Source organism: Nipponia nippon, unplaced genomic scaffold (genome assembly GCF_047370975.1).
Source record: "Nipponia nippon isolate SJK-2023a ecotype South Korea unplaced genomic scaffold, ASM4737097v1 scaffold_7, whole genome shotgun sequence".
NCBI classification, from domain to species: domain Eukaryota; kingdom Metazoa; phylum Chordata; class Aves; order Pelecaniformes; family Threskiornithidae; genus Nipponia; species Nipponia nippon.
In genome coordinates, this window is record NW_028262391.1 from 13,161,092 (window position 1) to 13,183,952 (window position 22,861).

The 22,861-nt window shown below is 44.2% G+C and overlaps 1 protein-coding gene across 11 annotated transcripts in view; it reads left to right on the forward strand.

Annotated features, from left to right (window-relative positions):
- LPP (LIM domain containing preferred translocation partner in lipoma) overlaps window positions 1–22,861 on the forward strand; it is a 353,105-nt gene that overhangs the window by 248,503 nt on the left and 81,741 nt on the right. For all 11 annotated transcript variants that reach the window (XR_015700425.1, XM_087739193.1, XM_087739197.1 and 8 more), the window contains one exon: window positions 18,719–18,842. Coding sequence is in view for 10 of the 11 variants with exons in the window: in XM_087739193.1 (XP_087595319.1) it covers window positions 18,719–18,842 (124 nt within the window). In the remaining variant the exon portion in view is untranslated. The remainder of the gene's footprint in view (window positions 1–18,718; window positions 18,843–22,861) is intronic.

Consider the following 22,861-nt stretch of genomic DNA (forward strand, 5'->3'; position numbering starts at 1 on the left):
CTTTATAAAAATCAGGTGAAAGGATTTCTTGCATATATTACTTACCAAAGCTTTGTTAACACCTCACCACCTTTGATCCCTCTCTGTTCTTATTTGTATTTAGTAATCTATCTGAATTAGCTGTGGTGTGACCCATTCTCTGCTGAGGCCAGACTGCCAGCTTATAGAAATTACTGAAACGAGGCGCCAAAGTAATGTAAGGACAAATGCCTCCCTGTACAGATTGGCATGAACACTGGAGGCAGCATTTGAGCGTAATATTGACTAATTATTTAACCATGAGTGGCAGCTTTGAACATTGTGTTCTTTTTGCTTCGCTTCCCGCATTTACTGTGAATCTAATTACAAAGGGAACAAGTATTTCTTCTCAGGTCGCTGAAAACACAGCAGCTAGCTTTGGGAAAGTGCATGGGATGCAAAGTGGAGGCAGCCGTGAACTGTGCGTCAGCTAGTTCCCGTACTAGAGCTAGTACTAGCATGCTACCAGTAGTATTCACTGAGCAGAGAGCAGGTGTTGGTGGGGATCCGGTCCGAAAATCCGAGAGCTGCTGATAAGAGAAAAATACATCTTGGACTAAAAATGCATAGTTAGAAATGAGCTGCTCAGATTATTAGCAACATGATTTTTTTTTTCCTCCCTTTGCAGAGGGCTTGGCTTTTTAATGATGATTCTTTCTGTGATGCTAGCAAGAAGTGTCCCCAGTTGGATGCTTTTCAGTAGGGGTCACATGTATCAGGAGATATGATCCCTAAGAGAGGAATGTAAGCTTCTGGCATTCAATTTGTGTGCAAAATGTCCCTGCTGTAGACAGAAACTTTCCTGGATTTAAAGGAATATACATGTACAGCAAACAGCTGGATCCCCTGAATGACAGGAGACAACTTTCAGTTGCTTGAGAAGGCGGATGGTCATCTTATTCTTTCTCTTTCCACTATCTTTTGGTCTCCTAACCCGCGAGATGAGAAATAATAGACTTCAGCTCCTAAAGGGCTGAACCAATAAACATGGCAGTAAGGGAGGGAATTCATTTTTAGGTGCTGCACTGAAGTTTGTGACACCCTGAGCAATTAGACATGTATCTGATAAGAAATTTGAGTCTGATCCTATTTATTCTGCAGCCCCTAGATAGAAAGACTGTCTCTTCAAGTGGGTTTGTGCAGTCAAGTCAGACTCATGACATGGACCTCACTGGAGACTTGTGTCCCAGAGTTACCCTGGACTAACCCCTCTTTGTGCTGAGGAGTGTAGACTGTCCTGTTGAGGTGGCCTTGTGCCTTGCCTCAGTCCTTTGAGGTGAGCCTGTCTTCACTGTTGGATTTGCCCAATTCAGAGAACATGGTTTTAGCTCAGCCCAGAGGTGAGCTGTGAAACCCAAGTCCATGCATACTTGCTGGCTGTGTGCACATTGCTGGGATCTCCGAGGGCACCCATCTGCCGCAGCTCCTTGTGTGGCTGCCAGCTCAGTCTCTCTATGGCTTGTTGGGTTTCTCTTCCATAAGCAAAAAGTCACCTGGAAGATTTTGCTTGGTCCTCGGGCTCATTCAGAGTTGTGGGAGGCAGCTGGAAGACAGTGAGTGCCTCAGTGGTGGAGCAAAGCATGCTGGATTGCTAACCATACTCCAGCCTCCCCCCAGCAAGCCTGGCTGCACACACCTGTGTTTTTGTGGCAGATTAGCACAGTAGTTGTGGCAGGCTAAGGACACCATTGGGTAAAAGACCACATTGCTACTGTCTTGAGATGCATTCTTGGAGGCTGGAGTCACGTGCAGTATAAATATATCCTCTTACTCTTTCATCTGGAGTCAGATGATGCCAGGCTATTGCATTAAACGCTGTGTTGCAGTATGTACTCTATGGATGACTTTGTGAATGATACTTTTTTCCACAATAAATTAAGTTAAAATTCCCTAGCTCTGGAGCAGGGTGTTAATACCAGCTGTAGCCCTTGCTTCCTTTCCATTAAACTTTATTGAGTTAGCTATGGTTGCTACTTGCTGATTTTCCTCTGTGAGAAATCTACTGACCGTCTTTCCTGGAAGTGCCCAATGGATGATTTTAACTACAGAGGTTATTGAGACATGCCAAGACCAAGATGTCAAGGGTGGCCTTGAGCCTTTGTCTCCGTACTACCGGAAGATTTATTTCTGAAGTAAAATGGTTGCCAAAAACCCATTAGATAACTTGATGTCCTCTGTTCCTGGTTATTTCCAAAGTCTGCTACAGGGCTCTGATCCCAAAACGCACTTTTAATAAACTTGCAGTTGCTTTGTTTGTTTTAATTTAAGGTACCGTTTCTGCAAACACATAGTTGTACCGCATTCTCTTTGCCCTTGATGCTGAATTGGTTGTGAATATTAATTAAGGGCCATTAGTAGAGCAAGTGCAGAGCAGTGCAAAATGTGACTGAGCACATGTGCTGTGCTGCAGTCTGCAGTGTTCTGTGTTGCACCACTTTTTGATGGGATTTGAAAAATTACAGGTGAAAACATACTCTTCCTTTATTAGCCACTATTATTAGAGCCATATGGCTTGAACTGAGGAATAAAGTGTGCCTGGCATGTATCAACCTGGCATGTCTCTGCAGATGAATATAATTTTTGAAATGTAGATTAACGGGGAAATGAAGGTGGGCTAGTGTTGTTCACACAATTGCTCTAGGAGATGCTGGCACTATTTCTCATTTTTAAGGTCATGCCACAGGGTCAGTGGAGGATGACGCAGTGGTGCAGGGCAAGTTCTCTATAGGAATGCAGATGTACTGGCGTACACTTGCATTCTACTTTCTGTATTCCCTCATAAAAGGAGAATCATCCTTGTTTGTGTAGAGGTTAACACGTGATACATAACACAAATCTGTGGAGGGTATTTGCATATTGGTGTGCCGCTGCTGAGTGAAGTTCAAGATGAGACCTTGACCATCCTTGCCTGGCTTGTCATGAGATAAGAAAGCATGCTGTCACACTGCCTAAGAGTCTTTGTTTTTGAGAAGAAACATAAATCCTCTTATCTTGAAGCAGTCTAATTACAAATTACCTGGAGTCAAGGAGGAATTAGTCTTTTGACACACTATTTAGTATTTTATTGGTTTGTGTCTTGTATTTTTTACCACTTCATCATCAGGTGATGGTCCCTCTTGAAGACAGGACCCTGCAGCGGGTAGAAACTGCAGATCTGGTCAGCCCTGGGGATTACATGAATTTCCCCTTGTCTAGAGGGCGTTGTGAGTACAAGCACTGTGGACACCCAAGATTTGTGCTGTGCTGTTACTAGGAAAATGAAATGCTTCTTCCTCGGTCTCCAGAATTAACATGTCTAATAGGTCCTCAAACACATACTTTATTTTCCTCCTTCCTGGGGTAAGGAGGTTTATTAAGCGATCTCTCAAAATCACTTCCAAATCTGTTCTCTCTTGTTATTTCTGAGAGTTATGCAGGCTTGTTAGGTGTCTCCTCTCTGCCGCTTTTAGAGTTTAATTAAGTCCCTGTTGGTACTGAAGGACATTTGACCAGGCCCACAGCCTCAATGTGTGAGTACAGACCTGGGGAACCAGCCACTGCGCTGCTGTTGCGCTGCCTCCTTGTGCAGCGAGGGGCTCCAGCAACAGGCACCATCGCGGGGCGAACGAGATCCCATTACCGATTGCCTCTCACCCAGCTGCCATCACAGGAGAGCCTCATCGATCCGACAGCAGCCACCACCAGCCTAGTATCAACTAGTAGCTAAAAATAACGCAGGGTGGAAAAAAACACCCAACATCTAAATATAAATCTCTAATGCCTCAGTAGGGAGCATTGCATTTCCTAATCATTCAGTCAAATTGTTTAAAGATTGATTAATACTGGAAAGCCTTTTGTTTCCACCTTGGTCACTGGTCTCTCCTTACCCCAGCTCTTTCTTGAGAAGGCAGAAATTTCCTTTTCCTTCCCTCCTGGTTCTCCAGCAGCCCTTCCCTTGCTTGTGTGCCCTTTCTCATAAGCCTTGCTGCCCACTGGAGTGGTGGGAGCACCGTGCGGTGCCCAGCTGTGTTCGCAGAGCTGTGCTGGCTCCTGCAGCAATCTCCTGAAGAGCAGCATGTTAGGGCAAGAGGAGGGGTCCAGAGGGCACAGCGTGGCATTCAGGGCACCATGTCTTGCTGGCTGCAAGCTGTCACGGCTCCCATGAAGTGAACCCATTGAGTTGCACCACCTGGGCTTCCCACGCACCCTTAATTGTAGCACAGGTTGAATGAAATAACACGCAGACGTGGAGAAAATGGCGAGAGTGTTTTTTCCCCAACCCATCAGCTGGCTGCCTTTGAAAATCAAAGGCTAGAGAGATTTCTTTCCTTGGGAACACATGCCAAGCAATCATGCTCCAATGTTGCCGGCAGATTTGTTTTTGCACACTTCAGACAGGAAGAACGGCGCTCTCGGGGCGAAGAAGCTGGCACAGCGCAAGCGAGGTGGGAAGAGGGGAAAGAGCCAGCAAGTGGCAGCGAAATCTGCGGCGGCTTCACGACATTCCCTAGCAACTCGCGCCCCGGAGAGCCACTTGCAGTGTGTCCTCTTTATCAGCGCAGCTGCATGTGATGTGCTAGCCTTGCCGTGGTCTGGCTCGCGCTATTTTGGGTTTAAAAACCGAAGCATGTGATTGCGGTGCTGTCATGGGCATAAGGACTTTGGATTGCTCTCTTGCACAGATGGGAGCAATTCACAAGGAGGGTTGGGAAAGTGACTTTCTGTTCTTGCTTGAATGTTGTCTGGTACCAGCTAGTAAATACCGTCTTGTGGCTTAAAGATTTTGCAATGAGTAGATTAGATAGCTCCTCTACCATTTGTTTTCCCCATAAGGTGGTATTGCAGGGAGGGCTTGCGTGGATGTTTCTGGAGTAGCAATCCATCTTTCCTTCCATCCACTGCAGACACACGTGTGTCTTTGCACAACAGACACGTGGAGCATTTTGCTGTCTGGGGCACCTATGCTGATTTTCTAAATGCTTCCTGGCCTGCCATTTCCCTCCTCCTGGCCAGACTCACTGCATCCTGTCTAGCTTCTGGGAGGTTCTAATGGGGATTCAGCACCGAGTGCCAGATGGGCATTCCTGTGGACCAGGACAAAAGAAGCCTTCTATTTGTCTAACACAAATATTTACAGCCCATACAGTGGGTGCTCTGAATGTGAGCTGCCTCACGCAGCTGAAGTCTAAGCTGGAGATACAGCATCTTGGAGACGGTAAAAGAAGGGCAGTCACTGTGCCTGCTTAGGACGCGGCTTCTTTGTCATACTACTTCTGAACAAAGTTTCTTTGATTTAGTGTCTGGAACAAAACCATAAAGTAACTTAATACTGCACATGAGCTTCCTTTCCTGTAAGCAGCTTCAGCCCTGAAGAAGATCCATAGGGCCTTCAGCTGGCTTTGCTCAACTCCATTGCAGAATATGTCACAACTGATATCACAGTCATAGAAGCATAAACAATAAGGCTGCAACAGACTTGAAGATCCGTTTGCTGCTCAGAGACAGGATCAACTCTGCCTAAGCCATTCTTCACAAATATTTGTTTGTTCCTACTCTGAAAAGCCTCAGTGATGGAAATCACAGACTCTCCCCAGGCAAACTCTTCCAGCACTTTGCTGGCCTCACTGTTTCTCCTCCTCCACATTGCAAACCCTGTAAAGTGTGTGAGTGATTTTCAGATGTGTCCCCTACACAGGGAGGGAGCCTGAGCCCCCTATTTAATAGTGTAAAACTAATGCAGAGGGGCAGGAAGGGAGCATGGAGAGCAAAATACACAGTTTTGAGGAAAAGAAGAGGAAGGAGTTTGCAGAATGTTTGATGTTCACAACTTTTTTCTAGGTATGCTTTTGAAATTTGCTTGGCTTTTAGGAACAAGGGTAGGTGAGAAGGGAGGTGGAGGAGGCATGCTTGCTCAGAGGTCCTGTCCCAGAGGGAGCCAGCTCCTTAAAAGGAGCAAGGAGAGATGAGGCCCTGAAAACCAGGTTAGTCTGAGCTGAGAGGTGGTAGCAGGAGTCTATGAAAGCCAGACCAAGAGGGGCCCCAGAGCTGGGGACAGGGACTTTAACTAAGTAATCCCTAGACTGTCACCTGCAAGGAAGCAGGTTTCAATCACCTGTATCCCCAGAGAGTGGGGTCTTTGTCTGCAGTGTTTGCTCTTGGTCTGGCAGCCCGGGAGCTGGTTTTCTCCCTGTGTCATATGTTCCTGTGAAAGACAAATGCAGCTGAGGGCTCAGGGGGCTGCAGTTAGTCTGGGCCAGGCTTGGACAGCCTAGTTGACTCAAATAGTGCCTCTCGACCAGCCGATGTACACCTGAGTACATTGCTCACTTTGGCACGCTGAGCTAGATCCTCCGCTGCTGTGTAAATCAGCGAGTTCCCTGGAGTGACTCTGATTTGCACCGTCTGAATGTCTAGCCCATCCTTTTTAAGTAAATGCTGCAAGCAGAATTATATATATATATATCTTTGTTTTTCCCCTTCAGCCTTTGCTCAGTCAACCTGCGAGCTGCTTAATCATTAAAAAACAGAAGGGAGCTGCTGCTGTTGTTGTGGTTGGACAGGACACAAAAACGTTTCATGGACAAAGTGATCTTTTTAATATATCAAAGTGGTCCAGGCACAACGTTACATCCTGCCACAGCCCTCAGCCTCCTCAGCTCTAATTGCCCACGCCACTGCCTCTTTCAGTTCGCTCCATTCTCCACAAAGTACCGCTTGACCAATTAGCGAGATACGTTTGTCTCTAGCCCAGGAGGTATGTGGACAGCCTTCTTAGCTGCATTTCTGTACATGGAGGATTGTTTTGACAGCTAAACATGGATCTTGTTGAGCTGTCAGTTCTGCTAACTCTCCCAAGTGTCTCTTATTTATTGAGCCATCAGGTTCTTCCTGACCTCCTCAAAGTCAGTCGCAGACTCACACAAAAGACGGCACAGAAATACAGCTCGAGCATGGCCTTCTGAGCAGGGCAAGTTTCTTCAAGCATTTGATGCCTTGAACAGCCCAGATCATTAGGTCTGTATGTCAGTGCAGTGGCTGTGCCCTCAGGCTGGTGGCAGTCTTAGAGGCTGCAGCTGGGGAAATTCAGATTCCCTTCCTTAGTGCACAGCCTGGTTTGGCTGCCAAGATCTTGGGGCTTTTTAAGAGGCTGATGGCAAAGCAGAGAACCAGGGAAAGCAGTAGAATGGCTCTGAATCCAGGGAGCCTTGCATCCCCTTCTGGCTCCAGCACTGAGCAGGAAATTTCTTCTCCTTGCTCTTTATTCCTAAGCTGATCTGGCTTGGAGACCATACGTACTTCTGCAGTACACAGCACAATCCCCACAGCACAAGCACCTATGCACTTACCATCTGGAGCACTGTGACCACAAAGTAGTTTTCTGTTTGGCTGGAAAGTGTGCCTGTGACGGATGTGGGATCACGCAATAGATGCAGCAGGGGAAGTGGAGTGGGTGACATCTGAAGCCCATATAACCCTTCCATGTGGGAATCAAGTGAGACTGAGGGTGTAGTGCTCTGTTCTGGCTGCCCACCCTCCCTGATGCCCCAGCAAAAACACACATACACATGTGTCTGGAAGCATCTGACCAATCCCATAGTCTGAAACTGGTGGGTTTTGGTTAGCATTGGATAGTTCTCGTACAAGGGAGCTGATTCAGTAAAATCAGCTGATGCTGATACCTCTCATTTGCTCTTGCTTTCCTCCTTGCTCCCTGCTCTGAGGATGCTGTTAGTCCATCCTTTCATTTCATCCAGCTCCTTTGCACATTAGCCTTCCCTAAGCCACTCTCCTTCATGCAGTGGGTGCACACATCCCTCTCTTTGTGGGCTCTTGCCAGCTCTAGGAGCTACTAGCCAGGTTGCACTTTCTTCTCCTTCCTCTCTGCCTCATCCCATCCTCTCCTCTGATGCTGGGGTCTGTCTCAAATCCCCTACTGCACATTGCCTTCTGCCTGGTTTTCCCCTCTCCCTGCCAGCACTTCTCTCTTGCCTTTGTAGTTCTGCCTTTTTTGATTATTATATCTGTGTTGGGAAAGGCTAATTTGCTCCTTCCCCTGGCTCTTTTGCCATGTTGCCAGAGCCCTCGTTCCAGCTCTGACCTTGACCTCTCTGCTCCTGTGGCTCTTGCCTCCAAGGGCGATCTCCTGCCCTCTCCACAAGCAGCACGAGTAGCATCCGCAACAGCCGTGAGTAGCAGAGCTGACTCAGATCTTCACTCCCGTTGCAGCAGGTTGTAAGGAGAAGGTTGAGACCCTTTGAATATTGAATAGCCACGCTGAAACTTCCTGCAGCGTTTTTCCGTAGCCCATAACCCCTGCTGCCCTGCCATGATTTGGCCACCAGGTGGGACGTGCTGGGTCCTCAGCCTGTGGTTCTCTCTGAGGGAAAATCATTCCTCATCCCTTGCTGTGCTTTTCTCAGCTCCTACCTCCCTCTGATTGTGGGAAATTCCTGAGCAGGAACAATGTTTCAAGGGAGACTTGGAGCTTTTATCTGAGTAATACTTAACTGCCCTGGACTGTATTTCAGGAGAATTATGACTTTGTTGAGAAATTTCTACTGCCGTGAGCCAAATGAGAGATCATTTTCATAAGTACATTGGGTGAAATAAATGATAATCTAGACGACGGGCATTTGCCCTGGCCTTTTTCCCCCAAGTGCAGTATAGAATTTGGCACTGCTTTGTTCTGAAAATATTATTACTGATTATCCTGAGGTAATTGATAGTGAAACGTGTACAAGTCTCTTCTAAAGCAGCGGTGCTTAGGCTATCAAGATGACGTTCACTGGGGGCTGCAGCCCCTCACTCTCTCCTCCTTCTGTTCTTGTGTATTACTCCCTCTGCTCCTGATGGCACTGTTTAATTTCACCACCTTTTTCCTTACTGCCCATGTGTCGTACCCTCTGCCTGGCAGTGGTCAGCATCGCAGTAGCACCTGCAAGTACAGCTAATGCCTTGTGGATGCGAGCTGCACTGTGAGCTTGCTGCCAAACATTTTCCTAGACTCTAATGTGGGCAAGTAGCATTAGGTCTGCAAGCAAACTGCCAACTTTTGATGGACACCTCCATTTCACAAAAGGTGAGAGGGATCTTCAAGCTTTTAATCACCAGTCATTATGATCAGCTCTAGTCTGGTAATTTTGTAAAGAGGCCATTGTCGTAGCTTGGGCTGGAGATAACAGAGAGGCCAGGGCTTGCTGGTAGAAATGGTATGTGTGAGCTGCTGTGAGCCTCAACACTGACAGTCCGGGCAATTGCTCCTCATGAATTAAATAACGCATCTTTGCAAATGGTACTTGACATGATATTAGATGACTGAGCTGAGATACAGGCGACCTAGAGATACCTGCAGAGGGCTCTTCATGAGGAGAATTAATTGTTTTAAATGCAGTAAAGTTTCAGTCTCTTAAAGGTGTATAGACCAATTCAGCAACAAAACCATCTACATAGATGTTATAAAATACAGAGGCGCTCTAACTGAGGCAGAAATTAGAGGACGAATTCTGATCTTTATTGCTTACATATTGTCTTGAGCTGTGCCAGTACCCTTTTAATACTCTTCTCTACAATCTTTCACCACAAGTCCTTGAGGTGCAAGCAAATGAGCTCTCCCTCTGACTTTGAAGAACAGCAATCTTCTCATTATTATTTGCAAATTCTCTTTTCTCTTGCATCACTAGAAGAGGTGTCATTTTGAATATTTTTTTGTCATCCTTGAAGCACGGCTCAGCTGAGGGGCAAGGACAGTAGATGACCTGGGCAGAATCCAGATGTCTGGTCTGCCTGTTAAGTTGCTGCCTCCTTTCCCCCGACTCAGTCACCTGAGAGACTGAAAGTCAAATGAAGGATCGTACCCAGTGCTTACACTCTCTGACGTGTTCAGAGCTTCCCATCCACTTTCGAAAAGAACTTGTACTTACTTTGTTAAAAGGGGTTGGGACCCTCCAGTAAGCACTTCAAGAAACATGACCTGTGCAAAGCTTAAATTAAAACAGCAAAGCTCTTAGGGCAAAAGCAGCTACACATGAGCAAAAGAGAACAGGTGATTCTGTGATCAGAACATGAGTAAAATGGAGAAATCTTCCTGTCCTGAGATAAGGAAGAAATTTCTGAGTCCAGCAGGAATGTAATTTGCTTTTGCCACACTATTGTTTTTGCTAATATTATTCTTATCACTTTTATTTATACAACAAGACCACTGAGGGGCATGTTGGGAGACCAGTGTTTGTTTTGAAGATGTTATAATCTTAAAAGACAAAACATAGGCACATGTGAGTGGAAAGAGGCACAACTTGGCTACCGAAGATAATTAATAATAGTCATAATTTGTACTCATTCAGCATCTTTCATTCAAGGATCTCAAAGCATTTTGTAATCAAGAGTTCATTGAGACTCTCAAACTCTCTTGAGACAGCCAAGCATTATGAGTACCATTTATAACAGCAGGGTGCAGGATCAGACTGGTTAAGAATATTGCTGAGGATAAAACTCAGGAATCCTGCCCTCCGATGCTATGGATGCTGAACCAAGCACCCGCTCCAGTCTGAGAAGCTTTTTTTACTGTAATTTATATATATAATCTTTTAATGTTAAGCAAAATATGTAGTCTTCATTTAAGTCACTGGTGTCCTGGGAAGTGTAATGGCCCATGTCACAGTTGACTAAAAGTGAGACTACAGATAGTGGGTTAAACACATTTGGTTAACCATTTGTTTGCTGTTATAGTTTTCACATGAAAAAAGCTTAGATTGAAACCTGTCTTAGTGATGGAAAGTGATGTGATTTTAAGTTTCTTTGTGTATTAAAACAGAAACCCAATTTGCATATTTTAAGTATCTTTTCTAGTATATTCAGGCATCTGGCAAGAAAGCTATATTTAAACTGTTAATACAGTATGAATGCAAGTTTCACATGCAAAATTAGTACCATTAAAATTGTGAGATTTATTTTTCTTTTGAAACAAGTGATGCCCCAGCACTTCTGTTTTTGTTACCTGATAAGGCACTGCAGCTGGGACGGCCTATTTTTTCAATAGGCGACGAACCTGAACCGCAGGGCAGGTGGTGCTCATTGCACAAACACCCAGTCCAACCCCCAGCACTGCATGGTGAATGGCGGTGAGCTCCCTCATCGCTGTGGTCTGTCGGAGAAGGCACTGCACCAGAGGTGTGTGTAAGCCTGTCGTGCCCTGTCATTTTTCATCGTCTGTGAAAATGGTTGAGCTCTGCCTTTGTGAAGTGTTTTGCAAAAGAAAAACTTAAAAAAGAATAAAGCTCAGTTATTTCCTTGTATTTTAGGGCTGCTCCTGGAAGGGTAGGTTTTGGAAGGAGAGTACTTTTTTCGGTTTTCTTGTGGCAATGAATTGCCTGTGCTAGTTGTGTGCTGTGTGAGCAAACACATCTCTTTTTGTCACTATAAATTTTGGAGCATTCCCATTTTTACTAGGTGTGCCCCTGTGCTTGTCCTATAAGATGGGAATGTGACATGGTTGGTAGGAAGACCATGAGCCCCACTTTGGAGTGCCAGTCACTGTGACCAGAGTCCCCCACAGCTCTATGTCTTTCAGTAGTGCTACCTTGGATTTACACAAGGGAGCTCTGTACAGGTCTTGAGGCTCATCATCTCCCCAGGCAAGAAGCCCTAGGTGGCACTATGTACCCCAAGACATATACAAGAAGCGAATTCAAACCCATCTACAGCACTTCCCTGTGCAGCTTGGAACTAAGGCTTGAAGACTATCATCTACTGTGAATGCTTATGGCTCCTACTCTGAAATGCAGATTTTGACCTGCTGATAGTAGTAAATACAATGCTTAATTAATTAATGCTTTGAAGGCAGCCATGGAAGCCTACAGTATTATGACATAAAGAGGAGGGGAGTTGATAAACAGCCTATAGGGTCTTTACTGCTGGTGATGACACATGGGAGTAAGAGAGCACTTGACTCTGAGCCCAGAGAGATGTGGTAAGGCAAGCAGCTTAGAGCAGAATAAAGCCTTCAGTCTTGAAACAAATAGATGAGTACACATAGGACCTCCTGATGTAATTTTATGAAGCAGATCAAGCTTTTCTAGCCAAAAACATAGGGCTAGAATGATGCAATCTCTTTATCCATATATTGGTATAATGGTGATGCTTCATTCTCCCTCTCAGTAGTACCATCCAGCTTGTGCCTTGAGTTCCTGGCTTTTTTAAAAAGTGCCTAAAATGTCTGTTAACAAAGTAAGTGGGATTAATAGGAAAACACAAAACGGCCCGCTCCCCTTTTCATATGAGATAAGCCTTGACAAGTAAAGTGTATTTGTGTAATGATAGGGCCAAGAGGCCCCAGGCTAGATCAGGCACTGCTGCACTTGTTTCTGTGTATACATTTAAGCACCAATGGGACATTAAAATGTAGTATTTTATAGTTGTTCTTATTTGAAATATAGTTTAAATCTACTGTTTCCTGAGATAACATGTAAAAAATTTATTACTTGGAGATCTGTTTGGTTTGCTTTTTCTAATGAGAAACGGCCAATGTTGCTCCATAAAAATTTATCTCCTGTTAACCCTGAATATACAAGCAAACCACGGTGTCCAGCAGAAACAATGACTCTCCATAACAGAAGCAGAAGCTGTCATTTAACACAGTCATGCTCAATGCAGAAGCAAGCAGCAGATAGCGGTGTTTACAGATTCTCCAACTCTTGTAATACCTAGCAAAAATAACCAGCCCTTCCAGATTCAAAACATTAGTAAGAATGTGAAGAATAGCAAGAAAAGCTACTTAGTCTGTTTGCATATTATAGAATACAAACAACCCAAGGACAAAACAGTCATGTTCATTTATTACCATGCTTGTAATAAAACACTGTCTCTGTGTAGTCACTTGCATCACAGAAGCTTTGAGAGCTTTGCAGGCACTGATTAATTAAGAGAGAAATATTGTTAAACCCATTTTACAGAGTAATTAGGGTGCATGTATGGAGATCCTATTGAATTCAGTATCACTACACAGAGACCAAGATTTCGTGTTCATGAGTATAAGCTAAAGCCTGGGCTCTAGAAAGTCAAAAGAGGCATCAGTATGAGCAGCCTGATTTTCAGAAGTCCTGGGAGCTTCTCAGCTATTTAATGATTTTTCATTCTGGCTCTGTTGTCTTCCTTTTAAAACTATCAGACAAGATACCTCCTCTTCCACCTGTCTACATCGCAGTTTCACAGTGTAAGAAAAAGACGTATTTGGGCAAAATTGCAGGCTGTGAAGGTAAAACGGAGAAAAATATTTTTATTATTAGTATTATCACTCAAATTCTGTGTAACTTACTGTCACAAGAGATCGTTGAAACTAAGAGCTTAGCAGGATTAGAATAGGACTGGGAATGTGCATGGATAGCTAAGTGAGGATACAGTTACAATAATGAAGTTTAAAAATAAAGAAAAATATCCTCTAGAGCTTTGAAATAGTTACAAAAGTGTCCTATTTCAAAGCAAGCCAGTGTTTAACAAATGAGGGCTCTGCTGCCAGAAGTGCCCGTTCTGGATTGCCGGTTTGCTGCAGGAAGCGGTGGCGGGGCAGGTAGGCAGCGAGGGAGCCCATGCCTTGTCCCGCTCCGGCATGTCCCAGGGGAGGCCTCGCTCCTGCCTGCCCAAAGACTTGTGATTTTGGGCTGCTGGTGTGGGCGGGAGGTCACTGGCTGTCAGTGGGTACCTCCTTGTGCAGGGCAGCTTCTTCAAAGGATCTTGATGAATTATTGTCTGACTAGGAGTAGACCCAGGAACGTGCGTGTCGCAGGGAATCTAGGCAGAATTGTCTTTTCAGGAATCTGTATGTACTCTGGCAGCTCTAACTTTTCACTGGGAAAATAAATCAAGAATTAGAATATTTTTTTCCAGTGCATATCCTCTGTGAGAGGGATCCGTTGGCCTTAATTATAAACTGAATTACAGCTGCAGGCAATCTTGATATTTCTTTGGAAGCTCGACTCATGAGAGATGTGGCACCATGCTGGATTTTTGGTCTGAAAGTTTGCGATTGTTTTGGAGAGTCAATAACTTTAAATGAAAAAGTATGGTCTTTGTCAGGCCATTGAATAAAAAATGTGCTGCGATGCTATTTAACTGTTTACTTAACTGGTGATCAGTTTTGGTGAGTGAAGTGAAAGGGAAGTGCTAACTTTATGCTGATGAACAAGAAGAAAAAAATGAAAGGGAAAGTAAGTATCAGTGAAAGATGTTTCTGGCTGCCTTTCAATTCCAAATTGAGCTAATTCTACCTTCTGAAAAGAAGATAATTTCCACGTTTCTGTAATTGGGAACACATAATTGAAGTTATTTTCTCTCAGAGAGAAGAAGCTGCTTCTACAGCATTTGCAAATGGACAAGAAAAATGACCACATACAGTGCACTCTGAATGATGGTGCATTCATCACACCATCATCTTCAGATGTCTTTGCAGATTTTGCGCTGTGCTTTTTACCCATTCGGGTAAAAATTTATAGGTGGGTGGGGAAGGTTCATGTTGGTGACTGCACCTCACTAACAGCAGAGCTCCCTTTTCTGGGCAGCCGTTACATCAGAGACAGCTGATTACCACTGAGGTCTGGAGTAGAAAACATGCGCCCGAGAAGCACTGAAACAAGCATCAACTTTGTGTACCAAAATAATTATGCAGTGATTCCACCCGACTGCTTCTTTTGACCTGGCTTTTTAGGAACTGAACTTTAATGAGGAAGATGAGCCAGATGTTGTTGCAGTGCTTTGAGAGTGGCACAAGCAATTAACTCACTTCCTTTCGTTTGTAGCATGAAGACAGTTTCTTCCATGGGGTTTAACCCTGGGAATGCTGGCATTTTCCTAAACATCCCACTAACTAAGCATGCAGGACAGTGTTTCTTAATGAATGCATTTGCATCTGCACATGCGACTGCAATCATCATGCTGTTCCCTGAGGTTGCTTGGTATTTGATGGCAGTAGCAAGGGTTGGACTCAGGTGTTCCTGCTCCCAAAGCATGCTAGCTTTTTGCTGACCAAGGCTCTTTTCCATTTTCATGGGTCAGTTTTTCATCCCTGATGTTGCTGGGATTAGCCAGACAGAGTGATGCTCAGAGGATTTGGGAGGCCATGTTGCAATTCGGCCCCAGCTTTGACCTGTCTGTAGCTCAGAAATATATATTTGTGTGCATTGAGGCATTGTGGAGAAAGGAGAATGCATGAAGATAACTGTGGTAGATTAGACAGCAAGCTGGATTTCTAGACAGCCTTGATCATTGTACAGATCAGGAGAAAATAGAGGAAGTTTAATAAAAACAACACAACTCTGTTTTGTAAGGAAAGCCAGAGTTGTTTTTTTTCCCTGACCTAACAAAGAAGAAGGAAGGAAACTGTTTTGCTGAAACAAGCATTTTAGATTGGGCTAAAGTTACACTTTTCTCTCTACATTTGTGTGCGTGCGTGTCCTAACAAATTCAACAGCATGTTCATATGCATGAAATGCATTTTCCTGGAGGCACATAGTCAGCATGTGCCATGCGAGGAGGAAAAAGATGTGCCTAGCACTGCTTAAATGTTGGTCAAAAAGGCATAGCATTTTAGTCAAAATAAGTTAAAGCGTCTCATAACATTGTGGTTGCTATTTGTTATTTCTGCTGACATTGGGTACTGGATAAGAAATCTTCCTGGTTTGGAAAAGTGCAATGTAGATAAAATACAAGAGCAGCCTGTTTATTGTGTGTACGAGGCAACGTGGCCTCCAAAACCAGAGAAATTCAGACAGAAATGAAAATCTGCAGATTTTGGCCTTTCATTTTAAATGGCACAGCCCAAGTCCTGGCCGAACGGGGCATGAGCAGGGCCCCTGACTGGGAGGTGTGGGAAGCTGGCGTGGAAGAGAGGGGGAGGCTTCACACACCGCCTGCCCAGGGTGTCCTGCCGAAGCCCAGTTGGTCTCGGGCTGCAGATGCAGTGGCTTTGGGTCGGAGAGTGGCCAGTGTAGGTCTGCAACGCTGAGTCTGGCCCCAGCGGGCTGCATGTGAGGCTGAAGATTTTGCAGGTTTTGTCTTTGCCTTAGAGCCCACGTGTGATGATGGGCAAATCACTTCAGCTCCATGCATCTGGCTTCCCTTTTCTGTGAACAGACAGCAGCTCATACCTTCTGGTTTGGTCCATTTATATTAGAAGGCCCAAGGGTAAAAGCAGTGTTTCAGATTATGTGTGGACAGAGCCCAGCAGAAAGGCTGGAGCATGGCGCTTCCACGCATTTGTGCCGCGCTGGTGATTGCTAACAGGGAAAATACAGAGATGGGGGCCACCATCAGCTTCGTGCCGTAATGTCTTCTCCATGCAAAGTCTAGGGAAGGAGTTTCAGTCGATGGGGTAGCAATGGTCATTCCTTTCTGCATGGAAACTGAAATAGGTACAATAGATGGAATAATATTTTAAGAGGCTCGGTTGCCAGATTGATTTCTCAAGCTAATAAATCCTTGGCTGCACTTGCTGTGTTAAAATATATGTTCAGGCGAGATTCATGATCATCTCTTAGGAACAAGAGAGCAAAGGAAGAAAATAGGTTGTTCCAAGATTAAATGTTTTACATTTGGCACCTTTAATTGGCTTATTAATAAACCTTTTTTTTTTTAGGGTTATGCTATTTATTGTTTCTAATGAAATAGTTGTCAACTAGCCTTCTAAAAACAGCCACAAAGCACTGGCCAAGGGCGGCTGGATGTGCTGGGTCAAGTACCTGGCTCTGAAACTCCTAGCCATACGAGTGGCCTTATCCCCACCAAAATTATATATCCCACAGAGGTGGCGCTTACATGGCTTAGAAAGCAAATGCAAGGCCTGTGCATCATACAGGCCTGTCTCCCCGTAGGAAAAAATAAGTTGTGGTAACCCAAACACATCAGCGTGGTTACATTTGTACAATAGAGCGTTCTGAGCTGTGTGTGGATGTTCAGGATTTCCAGATGTTCAGCAGCTTCCTCAGAACAACTGCTAGGCATCCAGAAATCCTGGACAAAAGCACAAAATCCTTGAATATTGCTCAGAAAAATATCCCCGAGCAGAAAAAGAAAACATCTCTGGGAATACCTGAATGTATGGAAGGTCCAGTCTGTATTCTCAGTCAGGGAGACTGAGTGTACGGCAAATAGACCTCTCACAGCCCTCCAGGAAAATTCATCCAGCCTGGGGCTTATTCCAGGTGCCCTTTCTTCCCAGGGACTGTGCCACCCATCTCCCTTGTGCACTGCTGCTACTCTGTCGGAGAGCAATCGGCAGGCAGGCAGCGGGTGCAACTGCCGTATTGCGTGTGTGCGGAAAATCCAGCACTTCCAGGGAGTGCAGTCATGCTGCAGCGCTCGTGGCTGTGGCGCCAGTGAGACAGATCAGGTCACCAAGCGAGGGGGGTGATGGTGCACAGCTTAGCATGGGCCCTAGAAAAATAAATATGACAAGGTCAGGAACATGCAAGTGTTTGGTTTCTGGGAGTGGATGATTGAAGTATTATTGCTAAGCGCCGTTCTGAGACCTTCTCTACATTGATTGATGTCTCATTTGAAATCTCCTTCTTGCCTGAAAGAAAAAAGCGTGAAAGCATTTAGTTAATTCTCTTGCAGTGCTTTAAAGCTGCTGTTCTCTGTTGAACATGACTGGCTCGATAAAGATTCATCATGTCAGATGTAGTCTCTCTAAGCCAGATAGAGATGGCCAGTGTGTTGTTTCTCCAGTGATTTTACATTTTCTTCCCATTTAAGTAGGTACAGAGCATGGAAAAATGCTTCCTTGTAGACTAAGGCTCTTAAGTTTCATATCTAAGGTCCAATCCTTGATGAAGGCAGCAATTAATCAATGAAATCACCTGCTTTACTGAAATGCTGCATTTCATAAATAAGTTAGTTTTCACATGCAAGTCTTTCAAGAAAGCAGTGCACGCAAGGAAAGCTGGTGTCAGCATTTTTTAATCCTGAAATGACCGAGTTTCTCATTATGGACACCAAACTTAGCTTCTTCTAAGAAACTTCTAGGCATGAGACTATTTCTGTGCTTCTCAAAATATGCCCATACTTCTGCTGTTTTCCAGGGAGAAGACTCACTGAGACAGACTGCAAATACTGTATGCCAGCTGTTAGCATATGAAGGCCAAGAGGTCTCAGTTTCTAAGCACGTATTAAAACCTTTGTATCCCTAGTACTAAAAATCTGTGGACCAGCTCCGGCTCTCACTAATGTTAACAGCAGGATTTGTGTCAAAACAACCAAGAAGAGAACGTAACTAGCAGCTCGGGATTATCTATCTTTGTCCATATACTCTACCACTGTAGGAATGATTGTTCTAGCATCTTTTATATTGCATTGTTAAGTGATTGAAGCTTTTGCCAAATCCAAACTGAAATGCTTCCAAAGCCTTTTTCAGTGTTGGAAAATGTTTGTATCAAGTTATCCTTGGAATAATTTTCTCCTTTATTTATTATTATGTGCTACCCAGTAGACACCTAATTATGAGGCACAGAATATTTCTCATTCTAGGAGGATATACAGCACTTCACTGGATGTTTTTAGGAGTCCATTTTCATTACATTAAATGAGATGTTTACTTGTGTGAATCCCTTGGGTTTTAAAAATGGCAAAAATAAGATAAAGAATGAAGTTCCAACACTGAACAGCCAGTAGACCTTCTTACTGTGGGAAAATGCTTTTATACCACATCACAGACTGTTTGTCCTTTTTTTTTTTTCAGAGTGGGTATCCAAGCTCTGGACCTGCATCAAGCACTCCTGCCTTCAGGCCTGAGGATGAGCTGGAACATCTGACCAAGAAAATGCTGTATGACATGGAGAATCCTCCCTCTGATAACTACTTTGGTAAGCAGTGCCATGTCACAAGTGTCCATAGCCCCTTTCTTTATTTGCCAGGCTTCGTAATGGGGAGGCCTGGCAGCTGCGCTGTTAATGTAGTCACATTCGTATTGATGGATTTGCTTTCCATGCTTGGGCTGGAAGTGTAATCATCCATAGGAATTCCTCTGTAATTTCAGCATAAATCTCATACGCACTTGCTGTATGTTTATAGTCTTTCTGGTTATAAAGTTGAATTTTTCAGTGTCTGGTTCATTTTCACACCATCTGTCCCCAGCTTCTAGGCTACCAGGCTGAATTCAGGTGCGGTGCACTGTCTTGCCTACCTGCCCCATCCCTTCTCATTGCAGCTGCAAAAAAACTTGGCAGTGTAAATGTGTTCTGCTCCCAAGGCATGGATTTTCATGTTCTGTATGCTGGCATAGATTAAAAGGAAATCCATTTTGAGTCAATCAGGTTGGTTTTACATGGGCACCTGTTAGCCCAGAACTGGGTCCAACAAGTACGAGGAAGACAAATCTGAACTGATTGGCTCATAACCATGTCATCTTCCTTGCCTGGAAAAAGACAAGCAGCTAATTTCCTTTTTAAGTGGTATAGAATGGAATTCTCTCAGGCATCTATAGGTGTAAAATATGTATCTTACCTTTATATAAAACACAGGTGATATGGCCTCTGAACTCTGCATTAAAGTTAAGATCCTTGGGCACATTTGATGCATCTTGTCTGTATGCTTAGTTTCTTACAGGCTTGGGTGATAGTGTTGTTAGGAAACAAATTGCTGTATTTTGTAGAGTTAAAGATTGGGGTAGGCCGTTCATTTTCTGTTCTTTATCTTCCTGTATTTCATCGTTTCTTAAAAACTTCATTGAGATTGCCCCCTAGATCTGTTTGCTGTAGATTTTGATTGGACCAAAACATTTCTGGCTTAAAGAAACTTTTGTGGTTTGGTTTAATCAGAAAGCAGGTGGGACCAAGGTTTCACTAAGAAACAAGGATCTTGCAGTGACAAGAATCTGATTACCTGAGAAGGTCAAGATGTTCTCATCAAACAAACCTTGCCCTTGTAGATGGGGTTGATATCAGTCCCCATTCTCCATCAGTACCTTCTACCTTTTATGGTCTCCACCCTCACAGCCGAAATGTCTTCTCTATAAACATTGATTGCCATCAGAGTTGATTACTTGCACAGATCTGAGGTGTGAGCAAGAATGAGTAACTGAAGAGAGGATAACCAGAGAACATTTTCTGTGCTGCTGCATTTGACTCTGCCCTATCCCATTTGTGTTCATTCTCTGATGTTTTAAAAGCAAAGCAACAACGAAACAAACATAACATGTATTTAGCCATTAGCGTGGGCTGGCAAGAGGGAGAAACCTTTTTCCCACTCCCTTCAGGCAAATGGCTGAAGCCCTGAAGCATGAGATTTGATTACAGTCATTTTCTTAATGCAGAGCTGTGAGTGGCAGGAGCTGGTTGGTGGACCAAAGTCTACCCAGTTCTCATAGCCCAAGGTAGGCAGGTGAACAAAGAACTTGGAGATTCACAGGATCCAAGGTCAGAAAGGACCTTGCCATTATACTGCCTAATATCCTACTCTCAGTTTCTCCCAGAAACATGATTGAATCATGACTTTAAAAAAAAAAAAATCTAATCTTATCTTAAAGACTTCAAGCAATGGTGAGTCAACCACCTACCTTGATAAGCTGTTCCAGTCATTAATTTTCCTCACAGCTCAGAAATTGCTTCCTGAAGTGGAGCTTTAGTTTTGTTTCGCACTTGCATTTATGAAGCTGAAATGCTTGGATTTTGCAGACTAGTACTGTATCACTAAGATGGCCCTGCTCTGTTTGAGAGTGTGGTACATCAAAGTTTTTTCATCCAAAAGGGATGCATACCTCAGAGGGTTGGAACATAAAGTCTTTCAATGTTAGGTCGTCAATCTGGCTATCAGGAGGGCAGACCATTGCCATGCCAATAGCTCTTAATTCAGCAGGAGACAATAAAATGGAAAGGAGGCACCAGAGCATTCAGAAATTTTGCTAGTGTTGTTTATATAATGATCAAAGATGGAATAATCATGCATGATGCAAGCTGGAAGATGAAAACCAAACACCAACCCTAGTCCTACCTGAGGCAGGTGATGTTTAATTACAAGCTGCACCTGACTGATCTTCTAATTGCACTGAGTCTATGCCACTGAAGGTCATCTCTGAGGCGGTGACCAGCCTTGGCATTCTTGATGTGCAGAAGAACCTTGTGTTGGGCAGAATTCTTCCTCAGCTCTGTAAGCATGCTGTGCCCCATGCACCATTTAGGAGACACGGCCACAACTAATTATATACCTACCAAGAAAAACATAAAACAAAATTAGCAGTTCTGGAGCAGAACTGCTTTTTATGGTTGGATGAAATCAAAGAGGGGGGCTGCCCTCATCCTCCTAAGTTTGTTCCAGCCCGAGCTGCTCCCAGAGGAAGATGGTCTCTGGAGTCACAGTGGATGAGGCTTTTTGATATGGCAGTGCAGGCCGGGAGTTTTATACTAATTCTGGCTATGTCAGAGCTAAATACCCATCTATGCGAGCTGTCAGCCAGTGCCTTTCAGTAACTTCACGCTCATGTGGAAAGAACAAATTAAGTGTGGGAGGGAAAAAAGAGTCTTTCAACTTTGGTTAACTGTCTCAACCAATATCTCTGTCTTTGTTCTTTATTTGTTTAGCATGGTATCGTGGATTGTACAAGATTCATATGGCACATTGATCAAATAATCAGAAAAAGGACAAATGGGCAGAGACGTTGACTCTGATTTGCATTAAGTATCTTCTGCCTGAGGTCTAAACGCCATGGTAATTGTAGCATACCAGATAGCTGTCAGCTAATCACTTTTATTAGTTTGAATTTAGAAACCTGGATTTCAGCATATTAAAAGTTGGTTAAGAGCAGATAGGTTTTGAATTGAGGAATCTAATTAACCTTGCTAGAAAGCTGCAAGGCGTTATATTAAGTCATGAAAATAATTTGTTGGAATAATTACATTTGAACTGTCAGGCTGGAGAAAGGTCATTTTACTTGGCCCGTCAGCACTCTGGGATCTTTTCTGTAGTCATCTGCCTTCTGCAATTTCACTTGCTGTATCTCTGGTTTTCGATCAAGCCGTCTTGATTCTGGAGTCAGCATGGGCAGAGTGGAGGTTCCTGGGGAGGGAAGAGGAATAGGAGCCACTAAAGTTGTCTCTTTGCCCTGGGAAGTGCCAACTGGTACTACTGGCAGACCAGGTGAGCTGAGTTCAGGAGCAGGACAGCCAGCACTTCCGTCAGGTCTGTGCTCACTACACCTCTCTGCAGCTTCCCTGGGTGGAAATTACCGAAAGTGGTTTCAGAGTCGGGGGAACTGTTCTAGCCAGTGATCGCTCATGCAAGCACACACAGCTGGCAGCACAGCATGGTTCACAGTGCGTTCCCGGGGAGCCCAGGTGCATGGTGAGAGCCAGAAGAAGCATGCTGGAGGCACACTTTGGAGCAGCAAGATCACAGTTTGCAGCTGTTTGTTGCCTAGACTTGCCACAGGAGCACGATCCAGTCACTGGGAAATCCTCTAGCTGCCATTGGCAAGGCAGTGCTTAAGCATGGAAATATCATCACTAAGCATAATAATTAGAAAAAATGCTGTGAATTTTTAGGAGTTAAACATGTATGCTGGATATTCTGCCTAACTTAGTTTTGTTGAAAGGCCACACTACCATACTAAGTCTAAGTAGCCCGATCTTTGGTGTATGTCCCCTCCTACCCTCCTGTAGGTTATGGAGTGACTTATGGAATGCCTTCTCCTGGGAAGTCCTTGGCAGATCAGCAAATGGAAGTCTCTTAAGTCTAGGCTACTCTTCCTTCTTTGCTAGTGATTCAGTTGCTGATCCGTGGTAGTTGGGTGTCTTTAATCAAATCCCTTTTTATTAGAAAGGATTCCCAAATGTGTTATGCACTGTGCAGTAGGGATGGTTTCTCTCTGTCACAGCCCTCCCCGTTGATA